The sequence below is a fragment of the Scomber japonicus genome, chromosome 9 (assembly GCF_027409825.1).
Source record: "Scomber japonicus isolate fScoJap1 chromosome 9, fScoJap1.pri, whole genome shotgun sequence".
Lineage (NCBI taxonomy): Eukaryota > Metazoa > Chordata > Actinopteri > Scombriformes > Scombridae > Scomber > Scomber japonicus.
In genome coordinates, this window is record NC_070586.1 from 14,466,552 (window position 1) to 14,482,083 (window position 15,532).

Genomic DNA, 15,532 nt, shown 5'->3' on the forward strand with positions numbered 1-15,532 from the left:
GCTCTTCCTGTTAATGATTTGTATTCTTGATCATGTTAATTACTTCTATTTCTTTCTTTCTTTTGTGCAACATTCTGTTTATTCTAATTAGCTGTATACTGTAAAGGAATCAGGTAACCCTTTGTTGTACCTTCATGTGCTGTGGCTACACATGTACATATAAGGACTAGTCATCTCTGAATTAGCAACCAGGCTTTGGATTTCTTTCTCATGTCATTTTTTTGTTAACCTTGGCTTTCCAAAAATAAACACACAAGAGAAAAAGGTGTGATGAGTGGATTAAACATTCGAAGCAATCGTTATCATGTCCATGTTTACTATCTTACGACCTACAGTGGGAAGACCAAGGGTACATTCTGATACCCAGACTACCATACTATTCATTATACCCAGAAAATCATTCATTATGTCCTGGCTGTTCTGGCTATTCTGACCCACAATCCTCCACGCAGCAAAAGGTTTGTCACCTCCAATGATGTAAGCTGTAAAGCCAAATGAAGTAGTATGTCCCAACTGTATGGATACTGCATATTGCAGTATGCACTAAAAGTAAGCAGTAAAAGTATTTGGAACGCAGATCAAAAGTTGGCATATTATTAAATAACTGCTTAAATGTGTTAGTTAAATCTGTTTACAGATAGCATGTAATATTTCTCCACTGTCAGTCCTGGGTGCTATCAGAACTTAATGAAGTTACTTAAAATTTCAAGTGGTGCATAAACAGTTTGACAGTTGGCCTTTTACAGCTGGAAGGTAACTGATACTGTGATGATAAACTAGATCAGCATTACAGCCATTTGTGTATTTATTTTCTTGTTTTGTGGATGTTTTCTTAAGCAGACATGAAAACGGGTCATGGTTAAAAAATGTGAGAAGGATACAACCCCTCTAGGGAGGTTAGGGCTTGAAATCATCAATCTGATGCATTTTGAGAGGAAATTCAAGCAGAACTACAACCCGACCCCGTATAAGCAGCAGAAGACGGACGGACGGAGGACAGTACAGTTTGATGAAAGTGCAAAGATTAAAAGAAACATGTTCGATGTAAATTTCTGCTTGAAAACCACATCTTTATCCCATTTATATGGAAATGGTTAAATACACACACACACACACACACACACACACACACAAACCAATACAACAGACAACTAGTTTACTAGTGCACAAGTGTGGATGTAGTAGTTGTTGGAAACCCCTGTACTTGCACAGGATTCACACTGACTGATAAATTCAACACCAGACTCTCAGCACATGCAGTGAATGTGTGTGTGTGTGTGTATTATCAAAATAGTCTACACTCAGATATGCAGAAACACTTCAAAGAATAGCAAACAACCTGTTTTTAGAATCTCCACAATATCAAACATCCCAACAACAAATGTTTTCAGAGTCATAAAAAAAACACAATGCACATTAACAACACACACACACACACACACACACACACATATTGGAGTAGTTCCCTTATGCAATGACCTTTCTCCTAGCAAACTCCTCCACAACATCTCTAAAGTCCAGGTCTCTGACAGGTTCAGACTCTATTTCCAGTAATGATAAAAGGACTTCAGGCTCATTTTTGATTCTCCCCAAATGAGAAAATGAGCTCTCCCCCTCACAGTTTGTCACCGGCAACGTGAGGAACATCCTCAAAGCCACATAAACATTAGGGAAGACTAACTGTACTGGCCAAACTTCAATCTGGTTTCAGCATGTTTGAGGGTGACTTGTCTGTTTCAGCCAACATGAAGGATCGGAACTGCAGACACGTAAAACACGCTGTTCCGTCAAAGGGACGGGACGGAAGTTGGGAGGTAGCCACAAGTTCTTCTGAATGTTTTAAACACCAACCCTTAAACATATATATTCATGCCATACATTGTTGGAAAGCTTAGATTGTCCTGATTCATTCAAGACCACTCACGACGTATATGGTTGCTCACAGCCGTAATAGTATTAGCGGTTAGCTCGGCTAGCCACTTAGCTAAAGTAAGAAAAGCTATAATGCTACATACCTTCAAAGTCTTCCCTTTATCCACAACGATCATCTTATGACTCAGGACTTTCTGTACAGCTCGCCAAGTATCCATTCTTGTGAAATATGAAATCCGTTTCCATAAAACCGGAATACTTTCCTCAATATGTCCATGTATTTAGTCCAACACGTAACGTAATAGCACACATAACAAACCATATACGGTCCGCGTACGTCATTTCCTGACTCCTGCGTGCATCTGTGGGACACGTGACTGTTTCATACGACACCACACACACCAGCCAATCAGTGCTTAGGATGAGGCAGCACATGTCTCCAAAGCCAATGAGGACATGTGACCGACGACAAAGTGGGTGACAATAGGTGCGTGTATTAATCGTCTATCTATGGTATTAATGAGGTCTACTCACATAAAAAAAACACCAAGTGACGGAGGCCACTTGACACCCCATACGGACCGTATGGTTTGTTATGTGTGTTATTACGTTACGTGTTGGACTAAATACATGGACATATTGAGGAAAGTATTTCGGTTTTATGGAAACGGATTTCATGTTTCACAAGAATGGATACTTGGCGAGCTGTACAGAAAGTCCTGAGTCATAAGATGATCGTTGTGGATAAAGGGAAGACTTTGAAGGTATGTAGCATTATAGCTTTTCTTACTTTAGCTAAGTGGCTAGCCGAGCTAACCGCTAATGCTATTACGGCTGTGAGCAACCATATAAGTCGTGAGTGGTCTTGAATGAATCAGGACAATCTAAGCTTTCCAACAATGTATGGCATGAATATATATGTTTAAGGGTTGGTGTTTAAAACATTCAGAAGAACTTGTGGCTACCTCCCAACTTCCGTCCCGTCCCTTTGACGGAACAGCGTGTTTTACGTGTCTGCAGTTCCGATCCTTCATGTTGGCTGAAACAGACAAGTCACCCTCAAACATGCTGAAACCAGATTGAAGTTTGGCCAGTACAGTTAGTCTTCCCTAATGTTTATGTGGCTTTGAGGATGTTCCTCACGTTGCCGGTGACAAACTGTGAGGGGGAGAGCTCATTTTCTCATTTGGGGAGAATCAAAAATGAGCCTGAAGTCCTTTTATCATTACTGGAAATAGAGTCTGAACCTGTCAGAGACCTGGACTTTAGAGATGTTGTGGAGGAGTTTGCTAGGAGAAAGGTCATTGCATAAGGGAACTACTCCAATATGTGTGTGTGTGTGTGTGTGTGTGTGTGTGTTGTTAATGTGCATTGTGTTTTTTTTATGACTCTGAAAACATTTGTTGTTGGGATGTTTGATATTGTGGAGATTCTAAAAACAGGTTGTTTGCTATTCTTTGAAGTGTTTCTGCATATCTGAGTGTAGACTGTTTTGATAATACTGTCCTCCGTCCGTCCGTCTTCTGCTGCTTATACGGGGTCGGGTTGTAGTTCTGCTTGAATTTCCTCTCAAAATGCAAAATGATTGATGATTTCAAGCCCAAACCTCCCTAGAGGGGTCGTATCCTTCTCACCTTTTTCACCCATGACCTGTTTTCATGTCTGAATTGACTCTTTCTCTGAGTTTTCATTTCACATCATTGACATGTTCCACTTTCCTCTGAATCATAAGATGATAATATACAATTGAGTCATAGCTGAAGTGGTCTAAAACCCCCAGTCTTTAGCTGCTGCACATCGGTCACACCTGTGCTAAGAGTTCTGCAGCCTGATGATGTTCTCTACTTCACGTAAATACAGCCTCCACCACACAGCTGCTGATTAAAACCACTAAATGATGACTGGTAAATGACAGGCACAGTTTGCACCACCTTCTAGATGAAGACGGTTGGCAGCAGTCCTCATGTCATGTTTGCGTCCATTTTGCTGACTCATGCATTTTCATGGTCAGACCACATCCTCTAAGTTTAACATATAAATACAAGAGTGTGCATTGAGGTGGGTTTCAGTGCATTTACCATCACATCAAAGAGACAGAAGAAGAGAAATGCTCTGCTCAAGGAATCTCAGTGTTGTTCTCTCGTCTATGGTCCTCCTCGTTGTCCAGACCAGTGAGTAATACTTTATGTATTTGAAGAAATTTACAAAGTGAAATCTTTCTTAATCACAAGATGCAAAGTAATGCTACAAGTGTCTTTAAATAGTATCCTATTTTGTTTGCATCACCTCTTTGCTAAATGAACTGTTATGGTCATGGTCACTCTTAGGTCATGGTGCTGAAATTATTGGAGGTCAAGTAGTGTCGCCTCATTCGATGCCTTTCATGGCTCTGCTGGAGAAAAATGCACCAGCCTGTGGAGGAATACTGATCAGTCCAAAATGGGTCCTGACTGCTGCCCACTGCACTGAGTAAGCCTCTTACAGTACAAACTTTACTTGAATATTTCCACTCAAACTATAACTTATGATCTAAGATATTGTCAGAAATCTTAATTTTAATATAAATAAAGGTAATGCTTTACTGTAAGTGTCCCTATTTAGCATTTATAAGCACTATGACATTATAACTTTTCCTTTGAATACTTATTTTATATCATTACAACTGTTTTACTGTATTATCATTCATCTGTTAAAAAAAAAAATTGTAAAAACTTCTGGAAGGACAGACTTTGTATTAATTAACTCCGGAAGAGTGAAAATAAACATCACCATTTTATATTTTAGTTTCACACTTTAGCAGTTACCACAGAGTATTAGCCCTACTTAAACCCTGCTTTCAAAATTTCTACCACTGAAGTGTCAAATCATATACACAGGAGGAAATGCAAAGTAGATTTGTCAGTGTCTCAAAAGGCCATATCCTAAACGTATTATGTGTGATGATGTAAACTGTGCCTAATAGATTCCTGTGTCTCATGCCTGTACAGTATCAAGACAGTCTTGCTGGGGGTGCACTCCATAAAATCCATAAAAGAGGAGAAGGATTTGAGGCAGGTCCTAAAGGTGCAGAAACGGATTCCTCATCCCTGCTATGACAAATCTGACAAAGTCAATGACCTCATGTTGCTCAAGGTAAGGTGAAGCCACAGTAATGACAATCATTTATTTCCATCTGCAGAGATGCATGAAGTAATTTGAGATGATTTAGAAATGTATCTGGTGCTTTGTCTCTCTCTCACTCACTCTTAAAAGATATGGCTGGTGATTTTCTATATTTTTATTTTTGTCAACAAATCTAATATGCAGATACAAATCAACAATGAACTCATCTTACTTGCAAGTATTGTGCGCACAACCCTGATATATCATGTTCCTCTGTATCCAGACCAAAATCTCCAAAAAGTATTATAAGACTATAAGCAGCCACACTGATGCACTGGGTGACATGTTCCTTTGGCACAAAAGTTTGGGTGCATTAGTTTGTTTAGAAACGGCTCCAAAGACTAATAACAACAATCGTGTTTTCAGTCTCTGGAGAGTAGTTCTGTGTGAGGCAGACACTACTGACCATGTGCAAGACTGTGGTTCAATTTAAAGAGTTTTGCTAACTTGTGCTTCATATCACAACCTTTTTACTTGGAATTACAATGTAAACTTCTCCAAAGAACTTCTCAAAAGAACATTTCAGGAATGTCAAGAACTTGTGGTACAACAAGCTAGCGAAGTATTGAATGCAACATCATTTGCAACATGTTCAGAGGCTTCAGCTGTACAAGGAACTACTTTAGAGATTGTACGTCTTTAGGTCCTTTTCTTTAAAAAATTACTGTCACCATAATCGTTGTTGTGAAGGAATGTGTCACCCAGTGCAGATTTAATTCAAATCATATACATTTTAATGTATAGTCAGGCTGTTGTTTATCTCCAAATAGTATACCGTATAAATGTTTTTCTTGATAAAGGTATCTATATTTTAATTTCTTGTTGCCCAGACTACTGTAATTACTTATATATTAGAATTACTATTAGCGCTAGTATTGATATTATCCAGTCTTCCTTGTTCGTGTTCCATGTTGAAATGCTATAAAGGCCATACACAAACCTGCCATAAATAAATAATGCTCCTTTTTTCATATTTATATTTATATATTTTTTCTTTGATATTTCAGCTCAGCAAATCAGCAAAGAAAACCAAAACGGTTCAATGGCTCGATTTGGGTAAAACCATCAAAGACCCAGCAAGTGGCTCCACCTGCAAGGTGGCTGGATGGGGGGCAACAAATAATGTTGCCAAAAAAATGTCTGATGTCCTGATGGCTGTCAATGTGACTGTGGTGGACAGAGTGAAGTGCAACTCTCCTGACTATTACAACTTAAACCCTGTCATCACTAAGGGCATGATATGTGCTGGTTATGTTGGTAATAAACCTGCTGATAGCTGCCAGGTAAGTACACTCAAGTAATTCATATATTTTGAGCAGGAAGCAACATGTAACATCCATATCACCCTAACTGCTGTGTATGTACCTCCATATGTTTTGTGTTTGCTCTCTGTAGGGTGATTCAGGTGGGCCGCTGTTGTGCAATGGAGTACTAGTCGGAGTCACTTCTTTTGGACAGAAGTGTGGCCTCATTAAAAAGCCTGGAGTTTACTCTTTTCTGTCACAAAAACAACTCGACTGGATCAAAAAGACAATGAAGAAGTCTGAAATACAATGAGCTCTTCCTGTTAATGATTTGTATTCTTGATCATGTTAATTACTTCTATTTCTTTTGTGCGTCATTCATTTTTATTTATTTCTTTTATGCAACATTCACTTTATCCTGATTAGCTGTGCTGTAAAGGAATGAACTGACACACTCCCACAGCCCAACCACATGGGATCAAGTACCCCTGTGTTGTACCTTCATGTGTGAATCTATGGAAATAGTCATCTCTGAATTGACAGTTCACCAAACCCCTCCCATAAACAGTGCTGTCTAGTCATAGCTTAACAACCAGAGTCATGCTTGGTAGGCTTTGAATTTCTTTCTCATCATCTAATTTTTATCATCTTTGGCTTTCCAAAAACAAAATACAAGAGAAAAGGTGTAAGGAATGGATTAAACATAAGAAGCAATCGTTACCATGTCCACATAACTATCTTACGATCTGTAAGACCAAGGGTATCTTCTGATATCCAGACTCCATAAAATGATTTAGTATTTCCCAATACAGAGTATATCCACTTCAGTATGCTAAAAGTCCTACTGTCCTACTACATCCTGTTGCATTTTGCATGATTGAAACCAACATGTTTTTATGGCTAATTTGACCCGCAATTTTACACTGCAGAAAATTCAGTGGTGTAGTTTACATCCATCCTACCTCCTCCTGGAGCATCAGAAAATACTGTATTGTTAACTATCATTTTCTATATCTATAGTTATCTAGATTATTCCGTTACTGTAGCTTGCTAAGCAGTTTCACATGCTCTTAGTAGCAGCACATTGTGGTTAGATGTTAAAGGTCAGCTTATGTGGGTAGGTAGAAGCTCCTGTCCTGTGCCCTCGGCCCTTAAAGGTTACTGATACTGTGACAATAAACTAAATCAAAATTACACCCATTTGTCATCCAATTTGTGTGTTTATTTTCCTGTTTTGTGGATGTTTTTTCAGTGAAACAATATTTTCTATTTGCTATTATAACTATAAATTACTACTCTGCAGTCTTTCCACATAGCACATGGTATATGCAGAATTACCCCTTCAACCATGAGTAACCCTGGTTGGGAGCTCAATGAAATCTGTTGAATATGTACAAAATGTTTATGAACACATGCATTTTCTCATGCACCTCAGGCCTTTTGGTTTTCTTTTATTTCTGTGCAGCATATTAGTCTGCATTCTATTTTTGTTTTATTTTTTTCAATACTAATGTAGTGCAAGCAATTTATTGCTGTCTTAGGTGGCTGCTTATGTAAAGCCTCATAAAAATAAGCACCTACTGTGAAATGGTTGACATGATGGCTTTTCTTGTACATTTAAGGGTTGGGGTTTTGTTTTCCAGTAATTGACTGTTTCTCATAGTTTCTTTCACATCATTGACATGTTCCACTTTCTCACACTTTCCTCTGAATCATAAGATGATATTACTTACATGCATCATAGGTGAAGTGGTTAAAGACCGCCAGTCTTCAGCTATTGCACACTAATCCAACCGACCTGAAAGGTCTGCAGCCTGATGATGTCTCTACTTCACGTAAATACAGCCTCCACCACACAGCTGCCGGTTAAAACCACTGTATGATGGCTGGTAAATGACAGACAGTTACCACAGTCTTCTCCATGAAGATGGTTCGCAGCAATCTTCATGTCATGTTTTCATCCATTTTGCTGACTCATTCATTTTCATGGTCAGACCACATCCTCGAAGTTAAACATACCAATACAAGAGTGTGCATCAAGGTGGGTTTCAGTGCATTTATCATCACATTGAAGAGAAGAAGAAATGCTCTACCTAATGAATCTCAGTGTTGTTCTCTCTTCTATGGTCCTCTTCGTTGTCCAGTCCAGTGAGTAATATTTACTTGGTGATACCTTTCTTATTTGAAACATGCAAAGTAATCCTACAAGTGTCTTTCAATATTATTATCATGTTTTGTTTTCATCACGTTGTTGCTAAATGAACTGTCTGAATATTTTCTGTCTTAGGTCATGGTGCTGAGATTATTGGAGGTCAAAAAGTGCCGCCTCATTCAATGCCTTTCATGGCTCTGCTGGAGGGAATGAAACCAATGTGTGGAGGAATACTGATCAGTCCACAATGGGTCCTGACTTCTGCCCGCTGCCCCAAGTAAGCCTGTTACAGTACAAACTTTACTTGAATATTTTCACTCAAACTATAATTGATGATCTAAGATATAGACAGCGTTCTTGATTTTAATATGGATTAAGGTAACACTTTACCATAAGTTTATAAGCACTATGTCAGCAATTATAACTTCTCCTGTGAAAACCTATTTTATATTATTTCAAACTGTTTTACTATCGTATTATTCATCAAATGTGGATGCCCACAGAAGTAATTGTTATTTCAAAATGTGTTGATGTCAGCTTACAGCTATATCATAAGTGTTATAAACCATTTATAAGATGTTTGCATAATGCTACATAGTGTTTCCTTTCCTCTCATGCAAGTGGTTTTGCATGTGTGAAATTTAAGTCCTCCATAAATGAACTTGGTACACTTTGGATCCCCCAAGTCATACATGAAAATTGCAACATCTAAAATCATTTACTCATGTTTAAATCAGTAAACTGCATGTACTTTATTAATATTGTAAAAACTTCTAGACCAAGTTTAGAAGATATACTAGGACAGATTTGGATTAATTGAACTCATGCAGGGAGAGTGAAAATAAACACCATTTTATGGTTTTAATTTAACACTTTCATCAGCTACCACAGAGTATTAGACCAACTTAAACTCTGCTTTCAAAACCTCTACCACCAAAGTGTCAAACCTTGTTAGCACTTAGGGGGGGCTCAGATTTCAGCTTCAAAGGCCATATCCTGACCTCAGTATGTATCATAGAGTATAAGTTTATCATCAATTTATTCACCAGCAACAATATAGTGAGCAAGAATCAGTTGCAGGATGCCAGGACCAATCCACGCTATGTGGTGATGACGGACAACAGTAGACTACAGGGGGAAATAAAAAAACCACGCTGACTCTGCTGCCTGGACCGCGGGTTCAGCTCCGCCCCCTATGACAGAGGAGAGAGCTGCTAACTTTACTGCTGTCTGCTGTCACTTCTCGTCGCTTTACAGGAATACTACTTTATTCCTCCTCACTGTTCTGTATAAAAGGTCTGGACACTGAATAGGCGGACAGAGTTGCTTCTTCAGTAAGCGGCTACAGCTATTAGCAGCTACGGTCGAGTGAGCTAGAGAGAGAGAGAGAGAGAGAGCTGACAGTAGGAAAGCCGGTGAAATAGGTCAATACGTTATTTTCTGGTTGTTTTACATCGGTTACGTTCAGCAGCACAAATGAACACACACACACACACACCTCCACTCAACCCTGCAGCTCAACCTCAAACCTCTGAATCTAAAACACCTGTGTGCTATTTAAAACACAGCAGCAGCTTTATTTTAATGTTTTTTAATATTTAAAAGTTTAAATGAGAGATCCTTTATTTCCATGTATAGTCAAATTCCTGGCCTGAATTATTGTCCCAGTCCGCCCCTGCTTCTTGTGTGTAAATGTGATGTAAACTGTAATCAAACAGATTCCTGTGTCTTATGCTGTTACAGTATCAACAGAGTCTTGCTGGGGGTGGACTCCATAAAATCAAAAAAAAAGGAAAAGAATTCGAGGCAGGTCCTTAAGGTGAAGACACAGAAGACTGACAAAGCTGGTGACCTCATGTTGCTCAAGGTAAGGTGATGTTACATTAACTATAATCACGTGTTTCAATCTGCAGAGGTGCATGAGTGATTTGTACTCTGACTCTTAAAAGATATGGCTGGTGATTTTCTGCATTTTTCACAACCCAACAATGAACTCATCTTACTTTGAAGTATTGTGCGTATCTAAAGCCTGATACTTCATATTCTTCTGTATCTTACGGAAGCATAGATAGACCATAGATAGAGCCGCACTTCTAACAGCTGAATGAAAATAATCACATCAGATTGAGGGTATGATGTTTGCCCCTACCAACACACCAGCAGTGGACCTTTTTGTGATGTTGTGGTATATGGAGAAAATGTACAGGGAGTCCATCTTTGCCTATTACTTTCACTATATAACGTGTTAAGTTTCACGTTATAATACCGATGCTTTTTCCCTTTTCTGGCATGGCAGCAATTGCTTTCGTAGTAGCTAGACCAAAACCTTGTTGTCCAAGGACTATTAAAACAGCTCTAGGAGCCACACTGATGCACTGGGTTACATGTTCCTTTGGCACAAAAAGTTTGGGTACATTAGTTTGTTTAGAAACGGCAACAAAAAGTAATAAGAGCAATCACGTTTTCAGTCTATGGAGAGTAGTTGTGTGAGACAGACACTACTGAGCATGTGCAAGAATGTGGTTCTATTTAAAGAGTTTTGCTACTGTAGCTTGTTGTGCTGCATATCACAATTTGTTACTACATTTTTACATTTTAATATCTTGTCCAACTATAGGCACTAGGTATTGATGCTACTCACTGGTGCTACTTCCTTGTTCATGTTCCTTGTTCAAACATTATAAGGGCAAAACAAAAACTTTTGCCATCAATAATTAATGCTCTTTTTTCCAGCTCAGCAAACCAGCAACGGATACTGAAACAGTAAAATGGCTCGATTTGGGTAGACCCATCAAAGAGCCAGTAGGTGGCTCCACCTGTAAGATGGCTGGATGGGGGTCCACTAACAATGCTACCCAAAAAAAAATGTCTGATGTCCTGATGGCAGTCAGTGTGACTGTGATTGACAGGATGAAGTGCAACTCTGAGTATTACAACTTCAAACCTCTCATCACTAAGGACATGATATGTGCTGGTTCAGATCATAAAGGCTGTCAGGTAAATACACTTAAGTAATTCATATATTTTGAATATGTCACCCTAACTGTTTACCTCAAAATGTCTTGTGTTTGCTCTCTTTAGGGTGATTCAGGTGGACCGCTGTTGTGCAATGGAGCACTAGTCGGAGTCACTCATTTTGTAGAGGGTTGTGGCTGGAAGAATTTTCCTGGAATTTACATTTTTCTGTCAAGGAATAAACTGGACTGGATCAAAAGGACAATGAAGAAGTATGAAATATGATGAGTTCGTCCTGTGAATGATTCTATATTCTTGATCATGTTAATTACTTCTATTTTTTATTTCTTTTATGCAACATTCACTTTATCTTGATTAGCTGTGCTGTGAAGGAATTTACACACTCCCACAGCCCAACCACATGGGATCAACTACCCCTGTATTGTACCTTCATGTGCTTCATGTTACATACAATTTAGTATGCCAGATGGTGGTTTAGTATGTCCCAATACAGAGTATGTCAAATGCAGTGTGCGAAAAGTCCTACAATGTCCTACTTCATTCTGTTGCATTTTACATTATGTAAACCAGCATGTTTTTTTAGTTGTTCTGACCCACAGTTTTACACAGCGGAAAATTCAGTGGTTAAGTTTGCATATCTATCTTTATATATGGTCTGCTACTGTAGCTTGCTAAGTAGTTTCACATGCTCTTAGCAGCACATTGTGGTTAAATGTTACAGTTCAGCTTATGCAGGTCGGTAGAAGCTCCTGTCCTGTGCAGTCAGTCTTTTACAGCTGGAAGGTTACTGATACTGTGACAATAAACTCAATTACTCCTATGTGTTATCTAATTTGTGTGTTTATTTTCCTGTGTTGTGGTTGTTGTTGTTGTTTTTTCATTTAAATAATATTTTCTATTTGCTTAAAATAACTAACCCATGGTAACAGAAGTACACCTTTAGGTATGAGTTGCCCTGGCTGGGAATCTCTGGCAAAAGGTTTTCTTTTTAAAGCTGCATATACATATCAAAGCACAACATCAAAGTGATATGATTCAACCCTTAACCATATAAATTCACCACTTCCTATATCAAAAGCTCAAAGTTACATTGAGGCTTCAGCTTGGCTTGTGAAAATATTTCATTATTGCTTCACACTGTTACTGCTTGAGAACAATGCCATTTTTTAACGTTAGAAAGGAAAAGGCAAAAATATACAGTCTGTCCTGTCTTCCTCGCTGTCACTGTTTGTATTTCAATATATATTCCTATCACAGGAGCACCTGATTTCACATCTTGATGCCATCACAGATGGTTTCAGTTCTCCGGTTTCAGGTCATGTGAAACATTCATAACCTTTCATGTCTTGCCAAATAGAAGATTCTGTTGTGTTTGTTGTGGCATGTTCCTTTCGCATGTTTGGGTATATTAGTTTCCAAAGACTAATAACAGCAATCATGTTTCAGTCTCCGGAGAGTAGTTTTGTGTGAGGCAGACACTGCTGAGCATGCACAACCATTTGCTAGCTTGTTGTGCTTCATATCACAACCTTTTGATTTAAAACTACAATGTAAATTTTTTAAAATACCTTGTCAGGAATGTCAAGAGCTAGAGATATATTGCGCAACAAGCTAGCAAAACTCTAAATGGAACAGCATTTCTGCACATGTGCAGTGGCATCTGCTGTATAAGGAACAACTCTACAGACACTATTAATCTTTGGATCCTTTTCTAAACAAATTACTGTGGCCATTATCATGTCAACCAATGCAACAGTGTAACTCATTGAGGTGTTTTTAATAGTTTTTGGATGTCTAAGGTATGGAGGAATAAGTTACATCAAACTTTAGCTATACACTTGTAATATGATAAATGAATCCTTGGCTTGGCATTGTTGGATGAGATTTGTTGGAAGGAAAAATATAGAAAATCTCCAGCTGTATTCATTAGGTTTATATAAGCAGGAGAGAAAGAGATGAATTAAACTGAGCCATAATTTAGCCTGAATCATAAGTGTTGGTGTATAGTCAGACTGTTACTCATCTCCAAATAATATCCAATACATAAAGTCTTTCTTCTCACCCTGTCATTTAGAGAAAGTTATCTACATCTTCAGATCTTGTGTTCAAAGGCTGTTTCTCTTTCAATATAAATTTTTATCACAGAAGCCTGACTTAACATCTTTATGGCCTCACAGTCGGTTGTTTCAGTTCTCTGGTTTCATATCATATGTGATCGGTGTTCACATCCATAACCTTTGATGTCTTGTTAACATAACAGAAGATTTTTTTTGTGAGTTCTCTCTTCCGCATTCTGTAGATGATGCTGAATTTGCTTCCTGCACGAGACAACTTCTGTGAACCTAGAGAACATTAAGCTCTGAACCACAAAGAAAAAAACCTAGCATGATCGAGAAATTGCACAAGCCAGACCACAAAAGACAAAGTCATAAGGCATGTCTGGAGACCCCTTACAGGAAACGTGCAAAATGTTGCGTTGTTAGGTGTCTTATTTAAATACTGATAGAGACATTCACAGTGTACACACATCAAAATGCATTTCCATGAAAAGGAAATGTCATCCAAAGTTGGCACAGTGGCTAATGAAATGTTGGGAAGTATTATTCATCAGTTTCTTTATCTTTCTTATCTTAACTACTTTTTTATGTAATTCCTGTAAGCTAACACTAATACCATTTATCTCTCTGCAGTGTTTGCTCCCCACTGTAAATTCTTGAGGTTTTGATGCGTCACACAGAACAAGTCATTTAGGCAAACAAATTAAATATTTCCACCCTATCACTAGGATCTGTGTGGCACTGACACTACTCTCAGTTTTCATATCACATCACTAGGTGGTGCTCTTTGCTTTAGTTAGTGTTACAGCAATTTTCAGAATGGAGATTTCACTTGATATTAATAAAAGATTTTAAATACTTGATTTAAATGTACATTAGCTTTTCTAACATCAAAAATATCTGAAAAAAGATAGTATAGTATATAGATAGTAGTATCACCTCTAATAGATAACGAAGAAAACAATTATTAACTTGTATCCTCAATTTTCAATAAATTCTCCATCAAAATCACATATTTTCAGAACAAATCAAGCTACTTCATTTCAAACCTGTGTTGACATCTTTTAGAAACGTATTTAGTTACTTTCTGGCTTAGGTCTGGCTTCATTTCAGCCCCCCAATATATACAAACCACATTTCTCAACATACAGTAATTTGAGTGCATTATTATTTATATAGCTCCATATCATAAATTTGCCTCAGATGGCATCACAGTGTAAAGTACCAGTACCTCAAATTTACATTTAAGTGCAATGTTTGAGTGAACATATGTCTACCATTGCTAACACATCTTAGTGTGAATATCAACATGCTAACATTCACTAATTAACACTACAGACAAACTACGGCTGTGATTACAATTTAATCTGACATTGAAATGAATGTGTGAGCCAGATTTCATGGCAATCGTCCAACAATATCAAGACATTTCACTCAAAACCTCACGGTGGCACTAGACATACTACTACAAAAGTAGTCTGGACACTGTGGACGTCTATACAAATCCATCCAATAATTGTTAGGACTTTTAGTCTGTACCAAAGTGGTGTTGTAGCATGGCCACAAACCACCTGTCTGACAACCTGTTTAATTTCACTGAGGCAGAACTCTGTGTTGGAAATAACAATTAAAAACAGAAAGGAAATAAAAACGAACCTCCTTGGCAACTGTCCCGCTCCTCTATAAAGGTGAATAAATAGAATAACACAACCACACCCAGGAAATTCCAGCATGTCCTTTATTTGAGCTGTAAATGAATTATCACCAACACTGACCAGCCATCTGCCTGTGTGTTTACTCTGTTTCCATGGTCACCCACAAAAGCTTACGGGCCCACCTCAGTGCCACTGAAACTATAAACTCGCCACACCCATATTAATTTATTTTGTCAAACCTGTTTGCAAAGTCTGATGTTTTCATCAAAACACTCTTAATGGGCTCAGGTATCGGTGGAGGAAGTAGAGCCAACCAAAAATAAGTAAAACATTTCTAAGAATAATCTCAAAATTCAAAATCAGTTTTTTGAGAATAATATCTGAACTGTGAGTTCACTGAATTGGCAAAATTAA

At 38.1% G+C, this 15,532-nt stretch overlaps 2 protein-coding genes across 2 annotated transcripts; both read left to right on the top strand.

Moving 5' to 3' along the window:
- Positions 1–3,979: 3,979 nt before the first annotated feature.
- On the top strand, positions 3,980–6,591 carry LOC128364892 (granzyme A-like). The gene is made up of 5 exons (XM_053325512.1): positions 3,980–4,043; positions 4,200–4,341; positions 4,860–5,004; positions 6,042–6,317; positions 6,430–6,591. The coding sequence occupies exons 1-5, from the start codon at positions 3,980–3,982 to the stop codon at positions 6,589–6,591; spliced, it is 789 nt and encodes a 262-aa protein (XP_053181487.1).
- A 1,763-nt stretch (positions 6,592–8,354) lies between these two features.
- On the top strand, positions 8,355–12,100 carry LOC128364166 (granzyme A-like). The gene is made up of 5 exons (XM_053324707.1): positions 8,355–8,426; positions 8,566–8,707; positions 10,174–10,297; positions 11,164–11,427; positions 11,512–12,100. Exons 1-5 carry the CDS (start codon positions 8,363–8,365, stop codon positions 11,668–11,670), a joined length of 753 nt encoding a protein of 250 aa, XP_053180682.1. The 5' UTR covers positions 8,355–8,362; the 3' UTR covers positions 11,671–12,100.
- The last annotated feature ends 3,432 nt before the right edge of the window (positions 12,101–15,532 follow it).